The 12,298-nt window shown below is 34.2% G+C and overlaps 1 protein-coding gene across 8 annotated transcripts in view; it reads right to left on the minus strand.

Moving 5' to 3' along the window:
• The window catches only part of LOC128202875 (potassium voltage-gated channel protein Shaw-like), a 33,369-nt gene extending 21,776 nt beyond the window's left edge, over nt 1-11,593 (minus strand). For all 8 annotated transcript variants that reach the window (XM_052904040.1, XM_052904038.1, XM_052904039.1 and 5 more), the window contains exon 1: nt 10,633-11,593. In XM_052904040.1, coding sequence (XP_052760000.1) covers nt 10,633-11,074 — 442 coding nt within the window. In that variant the 5' untranslated portion in view covers nt 11,075-11,593. The remainder of the gene's footprint in view (nt 1-10,632) is intronic.
• Between the last annotated feature and the right edge of the window lie 705 nt (nt 11,594-12,298).

Consider the following 12,298-nt stretch of genomic DNA (forward strand, 5'->3'; position numbering starts at 1 on the left):
GTAGTAGTAGTAGTAGTAGTAGTAGTAGTAGTAGTAGTAGTAATAGTAGTAGTAGTAGTAGTAGTAGTAGTAGTAGTAGTAGTAGTAGTAGTAGTAGTAGTAGTAGTAGTAGTAGTAGTAGTAGAAGTAGTAGTAGTAGTAGTAGTAGTAGCAGTAGCAGCAGCACCAGCAGCAGAAGTAGTAGCAGTAGTAGTAGAAGTATAAATCACATAAGCAGCAGCAGCAGCAGCAGCAGCAGCAGCAGGAGGAGGAGCAGCATGAGCAGAACAGTAGCTGCAGAAGCATCCTTGGGAGCAGCAGGTTTAGCAAAAGCAGTGCAGTATAATAATTATTAATTTTTATTTGCTGTTATTATTATTCCTAATAATTATTATGATTATAATTATAAATTTTATTTTTATTATAAAGACATTAATAAAGACATCGGTAAATTAGTGTTTTCATAAAAATATTCAATACCGTGTTTTGTATTTACTCCCTCACACGCCTGGTGGTATCAACAAATCTCCAAAAAAATGGTGCATACGCTCAAAGTTCCTCATGAGCTACACAGTACGATAATCATTCATGTTTTGACGGTTAATTGGGATTCAAAATTTATGACCGCAGGAGATAAATTAAAAAAATCCAATCATATTGGCATCTGCTACTTCAATCATTATTGTAAGAAATTTATGTATAACCTAAATTTCAATGAAGGGAGTACATAAAAGCATGTACAATTTTTCCAGACATTGGAAATAATTACAATCATTCACAAACATCTATCAGACTGTGAAATGGCATTTTTGATTGCATTCCAGAATCAAATTTGTCAAACCAGGCGGTATGCATTTAATAATAGACATTGTGATGTACTTATAATTAAGAGTATATGCATGCCATGCAATCAAGAAACTGCATAAACAAAGCAACTAAGTGAGCATTTCAACTAAATGAACAACTGTTTGATTTCAAAATGGAATTTAAAAAAAAGTTAACAATGTTTTTACACAATAGGATACAAAAATCCAAATAAATGAGGCTTTTAAAAAATATATGGAAAATTGAGTTTTTAAAATATTTGTTTTAAATAATATAAACTACAGGGAAGAGCCTAGAAATCGAAAAAAAAAACCGGTTTGGACGCACAGGGCAACGGCTAAAACGAAAATGAACTACAGACACAGTGGTAAAAACATTACATACACAAATACCACACACATACCACAAACGCATCGTTTACCTTTAAATGATGGGATTAAGGCCTTGGAATGATCAGTGGAACACTAGTTCAATGGAACTCGCGTCTACTTGAGAGCTTAAACTTAATTGTTCACCCTTATTGTACACACTTGTCCTAAAAATGGAAAATGTTTACTAATACGAAACAAGAAGTATCTTTAATGAAGATAAACGACGATCAATTTGTAAACAAGGTCATTAATAGTGTATGAGAAAGCAGTATGAACTTTACATGTGCATCGTGTTTTATTTGAATATCAAGGGTAATAATTGCTTAGGTAGAACAAAGTTTCGTTTTTACACCAATTTCTTACTCAATCTAATATTAATGGCAGAGTTATATTTTGCTAAACATGTGCGAAAATACTCTGAGAAGTTATGTGGCTTTTTATTTCAATTTCCATTTATAAAGTATCATTTTTGGTTAAAGCAGAAGAAAATCTGCACAACTAAGATGAAATCATTGTAGTCATAATGGCATTAATATAGCTTAGCAGAATGATGAAAGACATTGAAGTTATGTTGTTTTGTCTCTTAAGTGCTAAGAATGATATCTTTATGATCAAGAACAGCTCATTTATATGTATTACAGTTTATTTTTAGGTGTTTTGGGTTTAGCAGAAGCTGATCAAAATAACAATAATAATCCTACTCTCAGGCAGAAGTAACTAGTCCGAACGGGAAAACAGATTAATCGTCAATATGTCATCAATTGTTAAGAATGGCATAGACCTATAAACACTAAACAAGTCCTAGATACTATTACGAATCGTAGCTATGCGGCAATCTCCGACCAACTTCATCAGACGCGGCCCGAAGTTTTCATAGCGGAACAAACTGTTAAGAGCTAGTTCCTAAACTGATTTGGTTTTTCCAAAGTTATATTTAGGGAGGTCAATCTCAGAGAGTGACTGCGATTATTTGTCGAAGACCTGAGTGGAATTAAAATTATTCGGTTTTGTTTCGGATTATCGAATATAAAACTGCTTTGAAAGTTTGGAATTAGAGGCTTATGTTGGGAATAATAAACAGGGTCCTTTTTTTCTATAGATAGTTTATCAAAGTGCATGTAACTGGAGATTACGTGAGGCTTGCAAGGGGATTATTAGTTTCTGTTAACAATAAATTACTGAATTCATATCACGTCTTAAAAATCATTTAACAGATTGCACATAATTATAATATCCAATGTGTTTTAACAGAAATTAATTGCTAAAGGAAAGCAATTAGAAGTCAGTATCCAGAAAAAATCATTTCAAAACTTCATCTTATTTTTGCCTCACCTAGACTCACCGACTTAACTATAAACCAACAAAAACGGTTCATTTCCTTTATTTTTTCTTTATTATTATTAATTTACCACAATATTTGACTGGTCTACAATCTAAACCCTTGTCTTAAGATCTACGTCAAAACTGAGGTTAAACAGCTATCGTCGAAAAACTGACAAAGAAGCTTTATGAATACGACCCCAGTCTGTCAACTGGGCTAAAGGCACTGGTCAGATTAATTCTACTGTTATGGTTGATGTTTGCTGATGTTTGTTCAACTGGATTGTCACCATTCTAAGCACAAGCGTGCGTTTAACATTTGCATCCGGCTGTATATATCCATGACTAACAGTTACCAACTAACTAATACAAACGAAAAAGAATATCATATACATTGTATTGTCAGAAAAAACATACTAGTTTGTTTGTACGAGCCTATTCATAATATCTACACGCGTATATTTAATAATGATAGTTATTACAACTAAGCCTTTGTCTATAAAACGAAAGATTACCATGACAATTTTGATAATTCTACACTAAGTGATAAATTTTCTTCTATATTTTATGGAAAAAATGAAACCTTTATTGCTCAAAGATCAGTTTTCATTACGTCAAGCAACTTTTTTCTCTCGTAAATTAGTAATATGAAATAGATTATAAGTAACTTCCATGGCCGAGAGTGTAAAATAGATTCATTCCGACCCGAGCGTAAGGTGTTTTGCGGAAACGAGGTTTACCGAGTTTCCGCAAAACATCCTGCGCGAGGGTCGGGATGAACCTATCTTACACGAGCGGCTATGGTAGATGCTTTTTCTCCCACCTCATTAAACAAAATTAAGTAAAAATGTATTTTTTTGCTGGAACTCCTTTGTGCTTAGTGAAAATAATTGCGTACGGATATGCGATAATTCGTGGTTGTCATGGATATTCGCGCAGTGATTCAGAGTACGTAAATGGTCTGATCGGTCTTTAAATAGTTCTAAGAAGAGTGAAGCATTATTTCTTGAAAGGTGCGTGAAAACTGGTTTCTGGTGCTATTTGAAGCGAGAATAATTAAGTAGCGTTCTAAATATTGCCACAAGACAAGGATTCCATGATGCGCTACAGACGACAGTCTTCAACAAGGGAGGTAATTACAATGTGATGACCATTAAAAGAAGTTCCATACGGGCATTTTATCTTCGCCCGTGGGCAAGATAAGAATTTCTAGCATGGTTAAATTAATGGATCTACTTATCTGAGGTGGGAGAAAACAGTTTCTTATTAAATGAGATGGTTATACTTATACTAGACGAAAACATAGGCAAAATTATTACATACATGTTTTGTAGTTATTTTCGGGTTTTTAATAAATAACTTATGTGAAATTGAGATATCTTTTTTCCGATTAAGTACACATTTTATAATTACAATCTTAAACGCGAGCTAGGCAATGCAAGCAAAAATGGTCAATAGATAGAAATAGTTTTGAATATTGACAGTTTGCTTTGGAAATAAACCGCGTGTTTCAAAGCATACAACAATACTGTTTTTTGTTAAATTATATTAATGCAAACACATTTTGTAGAACTGCTGCAATATCTCCCACACTTTCACCACCAAATTGAGCTTCTATCGCAATCTTCTGATCTCAAGGATCATTCAGTTACCCTATTTATTGATATCAATTAACGCTCCTTTGGAAACTTAAAAATGCAACAAAGGTATGAACATAAAACTACGGAATGCCGTTAGGGCCATCGCCTATGAATGTGTTGATCTGAAACGCGATACTCGATAGTACGATGATGAAAACGCGAAATCACGAAACTACGATGTTGAAAACGCGACAGTACAATGATGAAAACGCGAATAAATGCTTAATGTTACCAATGGTTTGTACAACACTGTTTACCCCACAAGCACCTACTAAAGCTGGTCGACTAAAGCGGCATTTTATTTTCAAAAATCACTGCGTCGCATTCAATGACCGCAATGGACAATATATTAAAATGATATTGTACGGGTTGATATTTTGCGGCCGCTTTAAACAACACTTAGCCTGTTATAGTGAACTGTTAACTAGGACATTCTGAAAGAATAATCCATTTTGTACAAGTCTGTTGCTTAAAGTCATGCTCAGGAATACCAAGTCACCGATTACTAGCCATGTCATCGAGTGAATACATGAAATAAATGGGGATCCAGCTAACACAATCTTCTGCTATCTGATTATTTTCATTTGAGTATGTCGACGACGGCGTTGTTTTGATTGCCATTGAATTGCATTCGAATTGCTGGTACCTTTGGGGAAACTTGTCCTGAAATTATGATTAATTTAAGCATGTACTCTATCTTATGTTGATTAAATTTGTATCGAAATTGCAATTTCATGAGTTATTAGACATAGCCTTCAATTTAGCTTATACAGTGATGTAGATTGGATCGAATTGGTGTACCTTTGCATTCAATAGTTTTCTTTGTATATTTTTACAGTAAGCTATAGAAATAATAAAAGCATTGTATTCATGAAACAACATATACGTATGAATTAGAAACGATGTGTCCGAATAATTTATATGGCCAGGCTTGAATGTAAATATGTTAGCGACACATATTATGGCTGCGTACTTACATTCATTGTTCGAAGAGCACTGTAGCAATTATGACATACTCATTATGAATTTGTATATACTGTGTAGCATATAAGCAAAACAATTAAGAGTGTAACACTGCAAATAAAAGTGCCAGGCACTCACAAATAGTCTTGAAGGCAACGTTTCAAAATTGTAAACGACAAAAATGAGCGTGCCTTTTAGCAGGGATCCAGTTAGTTTTGTTGTGTATTATCACTATGTTCCATGGGAAATGTTCATAGGAAATACAATAGGCGTTGAATTATAGTCCGTATACATTGAATACTAGTGTTCTCTTTCAGATGAACATTTCATTCAATATTGCAGTAAAAGATGCACTCTTACTCCCAAATAAGATGTACCACAATAAATACAAATTATTAAATTTACCGAAAAGGATTAAAAAGTATCGAAAGCAATGGTTCTTATGAAGAATTCTGTGTTTAATTTGAAAAAAAAGCTGCAGAAAACACAGTAATCCTACCTTATGAGATGATAGCTGATCACTGTAAATCATTAAGCACACACCAGTCATTAAATATTTGTGCATTTTCAGCTATTAATGCACGGTTACAATCTCATTTTCAGTAATTAATGTGTACCATTATTTAGAAAGCAGTTAAGCAGGTTTTATCACTCAAAATTTATGATTGTTATACGTGTGTATACATTGATTTTAAATACGAATGTAACTTTAAAATTATGCACCAGTAACACCAAAATACAATAACTTTTAGTGGGGGAAGTCCCGTCCCCCTTGCCAGTTTTTTGTTGTTGTTATTTGGGAGGGGGGGGGTGGGGGCTTCCTTGGATGCCTAGAGGTGCCCCTCATCTCACGTCGCATCCTGACGCTATTAAGGACAAATTGGACACAATCTGTCCATTTATCATCAAGCTCTATGGTGTCAGTGAAAGCCCTTGGTGCCATCTATCTTCTATATTTCTAGGTCCTCTTCTATTAATGAGTATTAAATGATCAAACGTTAATTTGTTCGGTGAATAATGAAGGATTTTACTGACTTATGGCGAAGAGCATGTTATTAGATATGTCTTTAGTTTAATGGGATGTTTGTTCAATTCCACAAAGATCCATACTTTTTTGAATAAAAAACATCCACATGGAATGTCTGATAAATTATTTACCTGTGTTGTTATTTGATTCGTTTTTTTTACGTACGAAATTCTCAAGAGTTACAAAAGGTTCTATAATATATGAATGGTTTTGCAATCAAACTCTTCCAAATAAAGTGTTTTGATAATCTTATTTTTGAAATGGCTGGGTTGGTTTTCTGACTGACATTATTTGTGCTTACAGCCATACAGTAGCACACTTGTTATTTACAAAATATTTATTTGTTATATACATTGAGGTCTACCACCCATATGGCTATTTCTCATATGAAGAAATAAACACACCAAATCTGGTATTAAAACATTGTTATATGTTGGAATGGAAATATGAATAAAACATCCCTCTTTATGTCAGACATATACTTTCCTTGGCAGGATATAAGCAGACACATAAGAAATATCATATGTTCAATCGATATTGAGTTATTCTGTTACTTCGACATCAATGCTTTTCTTATGCTGTTTAGCATTATTTATTCAAGTAGTATAAGGGTGTGTCTGTCGATTGTGTTTTTATAATTATTTGCTGATTTGCTTGTTAATATTCGCGAATTTTTTCACGTGTTTACATGGAAGACCACATTGTTAAAAACGTCAACAGATGTTGATATATATTGAAATATTGTCTTTGAAAGTCACGATAACGTTAAATTATCCCTCTGCGGTTTTGGTATCTCTTTTATAATTTATTTATTGACTGTAGCGGCGTGGGTTGACTAACCACCACAAGCAGGTATTTTACTTACTTAAAGCTGCACTCTCATAGATTGAACGTTTTGACTACTTTTTTATTTTTTTGTTTTGCGAAAATCCGTGGAAACCAATTAAATAAGACTGCTGACAAAAAATTAGATCGCAGATTTTTATATTTAAGTTAAAAAAAAGAGATGTTTTATGCGTTTTTCTTAAACCGTTAGTAACGGTTTATGCCATAAAACATTAATTTTCCAATGGAAAGTATGAAAATCTACGATTTATGTTTTTGTCAGCAGTCTTATATCATTGGTTTGCAGATATTTACTTAAAAAATTGCTCTTTCCAAGACAAAAATAAAAAAGTTGTAAAAATGGTAATTATGTGAGAGTGCAGCTTTAAGATGGTTTTTCTGCAATTTCGGTAAATATGTGTCTTCATAAAAAATATGCAATACCATGAACAAATAATTTGGTTCAGAATCATGAGCGAGTCCCTTTAACCCCATACGCTAAACCCCAGACTTATAGCAATATTTATGTTAAAAGCGAGATGAGTATTGTAACCCTTAACAATATTAATGGTTCCCCACCTTGTACTCTCAACTAATCTCCATAGGTTCCGTGCATACGCTAAATATTCCTCCTATGCTACACAGTACGATAATCGTTTTATGTTCTGACAGTTAATTAGGATTCTAAATTTATCACCGCAGCAGATAAATTAACAAATCCAATCATATTGGCATCTGCTACTTCAATTATAATTGTAAGAAAATAACGTATTACCTAATTTCAATGAAGATAGAGTACATAAAAGCATGTACAAGCTTTCCAGACATTTGAAATGTTCACAATCCTTCACATACGTCTATCAGACTGTGCAATGACATTTTGATTGCGTTTCAGAATCAAGCCATGGTCAAACCAATTATTTGTCGAACCAGGCCGTATTATGCATTTAATAATGAACATTGTGATGTACTACTAATTATGAACAGCTGCAATGCGAAACATGCGAACAAGAAACAAATAGATTTACTGTTAGGTTGAATTTAGTGAAAACTACAATGTTTTACACCAAAATATGCAAATAAGAAAGGTAAAAAATCCGAATAGGATAGGCATATGAATACATTTTATAAAAAAATATACGATATATAAAACATTCGTTGTTAAATACACAATGCAAACTACAAGGAAAAGTAGTCGAACAATAAGAAAAATAAACCCTGTTTAGAGGCAAGGGCCAAATGAAAATGAACAAGAGACACAAACGTATAAACACTTCATACGCTAATACCACATATAGACCGCACACGCCTTGTGGTCAATGAAACATTAGATCATTAGGACATGATTCTTCTTGGGGTTTAAACTAATTTGTATGGCAAAACAAATTAAATGGTTAATGCTTACTAAATTGATTTTATTTTTCACTAAGAAGCGTTTTGTTAACGGTCCCAGTCTGTCAACAGGCCAAAGAAATATGGTCAAATAGATTGTATAGTTGGGTGTTGATTATTGTTAAGTTGTTTGTGCTCTGACTTGTAGCAGTTCTCAGCACAAAAGAGCGTTTTACACTTGCATACTGAGAAAAAAGCAAAGCTGAGAGACAGTCGCTTGTAAAATTGTCGGTCGAGTATTAAATTTTAACATATGTTTCTCTTTTACTCTTCGAAAAACGTGAGATCGTATTAATTTTGAAATGGGTGTAAAAGCGCGGTAAGATAGTCCAATTTATTTTTTAGAATGATGCGATTGAATATAGAGGCGACCACGTCTCACCTTAGAGATAGCGACTGTATAATTGCGCAGAAACAAACAACAACATTTTCATCAGCATACGTCTGTCTTTAAATCTTCTGACGTAGACTTGTAAAGACGCACACAATAAAAGCTGCCCTCAATGCTATGTTAACAATGAATATATACGAGTTGTAAAATTCATCGACTAATCAACAACATATTCAGACTGTAAAAAAGGCGTCACAACATTGTCACTGTCGTGTCATATAATACTGAGATGGCTTGCAGCATTAACAAGGGAATGAGATAATTAAAAGATGAAATACCTCACGGGAAACCAGACAGGAAAATCAGTAAAAAAATATTTCTCTCCATTTTATTCTCATTTGAATCAGAACTTCAGACAGAATCATTTTTTACTAACGATTTCTCAAATTTCATTGGAATTCTCCTTTTTGAACGCAAATGTTTCTCTTTATGAGTGGTAAAAAGAACTGCCGTAACGTTATACAACGGTTGTAAATCGAAGATCATCTTAAAATGCATGAAAATCAGACATGATATGAAGAATCGACATGGTGCACACATTGTTTGCACATTGTCATTCCATTTTCTGAAACAAGTTAAGTTTATAATCCACTTATTAAAGCTCGAATATATCAGACTCTAAAAGCATGAAACTTTTATACATCATATTCTAGTCCGTTTTCTTCATGATTTTTAGAAGTCAATGAAGCATGTCCCTTGGTGGGGTTTGAACCTATAGACTCTTGGGTAAGAGGCAGACAGCTACACCCTCAATTCATAAATAAGTTTTGTTTAGTTCAGTTTACACAAATGCCTTTAAAGCTGCACTCTTACGGATTTACCGTTTTTACAACTTTTTTATTTTTTGTCTTGGAAAGAGCAATTTTTTGCGTAAATGTCTGCAAATCAATGATAAAAGATTGCTGACAAAAGATCAGATCGCAGATTAGCATATTTCCGTTCGTAAATTAATGTTTAATGGCTTAAACCGTTACTAACGGTTTAAGGAAACTGCATAAAACATTAATTTTTGAAATGCAATATAAAAATCTGCGATTTATTATTTTATCAGCAGTCTTATATCACTTGTTTCCATGGATTTTAGCAAAAAATGGCTCGTTCCAAGACACACATTAAAAACTTGTCAAAACGTTCAATCTGTGAGAGCGCAGCTTTAAATTGCTAGATTGCGATGAACGTTTTTATAGCTTATAACATTATTTTATTGCCAGAACTAGATCAGCAGGAAAAAGGTACAGGCCGTGTAAAATTTGCAAACTCCCAATTCCGGTCAGTCATTGAGCAGCTTTTTTGGTTTGGAAAATATTAATAAAGAAATCCATTTTCATTGTTTTTAAAGTGAAAACATACGGACAAATTTATGAAGTTTAGAGGATTTTTATTTATTGTTATTTTATAATCTAATTCATTTTACCCAAACTTTAATTCCGTATCGGTGAACTGTGAGTTAATGTCAGATTTAATATGTTTTATTATGTGCCCTCTCTCGATGTCACGATTTGTATTAACTAACATCGTAAATCTTTTAAGCCAAGAATGTCAAACATATAGACAGGCAGGTACGTAGCACCGCGCATGATTTTGGACTGGACCAATATATATGCAAAAAGCTACAGAAACATGCTCAGTAGCAAAAAGTTTAAACATAAACCCGGTTTAGTGGCAATGGGCAAACGCCAAAGACATAGAACACAAATTTACAAACAAGAAACATAGAACAGCACAAAACTCTACAAACAGCACAGTGCATAAATACTATATATGGAACGGTCAGTAAAATGTAAATTTACTGGGGGTTTAAACCAGTTTATGCGCACAAACCTCACTCTTATCCCAACAATTCTCAATAAAGATAAACAAAACAACAAGGCTAACAGCAAACATAGAGCGTTGACTCACCACCATCCATCTCTGCAAGGGTTTCCTGGGCATTTCGATGGGCTCGATAGTTTGACCAGCAGCATGGCTCTATTTGTTTCTCATCCAGCCCCCAGAAGGCCAGCTCTTCTTCAAAAAGGGGTCCGCACACGTCCGTAGGTGCATGAAGTTTCCCCGTGCGGTAGTAATTCAAAATCATATTAAACACGCCTGGGTGTCGGTCGAAAAAGTACTCTCCTGATTCTGGGTCAAAGTCTGGATTGTGGCCACGGCTATTGGTCAACCACGCCAACCGAGTGTCGGGAATGTTCTTCAGCGTTGAACGATATGTTTCGTACCTGATACCGCCAACATTAATCACGATTCGGTGTTCGCTTCGTCGCCCGGTGCAACCGGACTGTCGGTCGAGGATGGAGGACTTTGGGGCGATTAGAGACCTCCGCGAGAAGTCAACTAATGACATTGCTTACGTTTTGTTATCTTTTTATGAACACCATGATAACCACGAACTAAAATTGCACCATTTATGGATTTTGCTTAAAATAATTTTATGCATATCCTTTAATATCCCGAGAAGAATAACTTTTATTTCCTTCGCAGAAAGAGACACGAATGACAATGTATTTTTATTTATATCAATTGCTCCATTCACTGACGACACATAAATACCGATAAACAGTATTGTGCGTTTAATAACGAGATAATTAAGAGAAGTTTATCACTCATTATCTATCTACCTATGTTCTCGATGCCACAAGAGAGTGATCCAAAGTCATTATTCTGATTAATTCCAGTAACTTATCACCACGTTGTATAATCGTCCTTACAGTAGTGTTGGAATGCCCACATGGTATCGTTGAGCGATCAACAACGAGCGAGTGAGCTGCCGCGTCATTCTATGTCGCGGTAAATCGTCAGCAATGCAGCAACCAGGTAGCGCTTCAAGAGAGAGGGCAGAGACTCTAACGTCTTGCTACCTGTTCAGTGCAGCACAGACAAGTGCCAGTTTCATTTCAGATTATTTATTTTCATGTGGCTTCTATTACCTACCCGCTGATTTCCCAAGTAGTTGATCGGAACGTGTGGCTAGGGATTACTGGAACGACGCTTGCTCCAACGGAGAAGCAATTGACGGAGAATTTTAAAATGTATATATGTTTTTGGAATAGGAATATGCTATTAAAAATAAATAACACTTAGCAGTATTCATTTTATTGGAATTTAAGCAATAGAAGCAATCATTTATTCGATTTTATAGTTATATACAATTATGTGTGTCACATAGGTCGTATCATTAAATGTTGTTTAAGTACAGCATTCACAACTGTTTCTACGAACAATACAATTAATTGCAACGTTTAAGTAGCATTATTAACAATTCGGTGTGGTATGAAAAGCTATTACTTATAAGCATCTCATATAAACATAACAGTGTTATTTAGATATATATATATTTTCCTTGGTTAGAATCATAGAAGAATAATAATATGAAGAAGAAGAAGACGATGACAACAACAGCATCAACAACAGCAACAACAAGGACACAAATAATAATCATCATAGACAACAACAGCAACAACCACAATAACAACAACAACAACAACAACAACAACTACTACAACAACAACATTTGTTCATTTGAAATATTTATTTTTTCGAGTCAGTTAAATATAACCCATATGGAACT

The sequence above is a fragment of the Mya arenaria genome, chromosome 9, assembly GCF_026914265.1.
Source record: "Mya arenaria isolate MELC-2E11 chromosome 9, ASM2691426v1".
NCBI lineage: Eukaryota > Metazoa > Mollusca > Bivalvia > Myida > Myidae > Mya > Mya arenaria.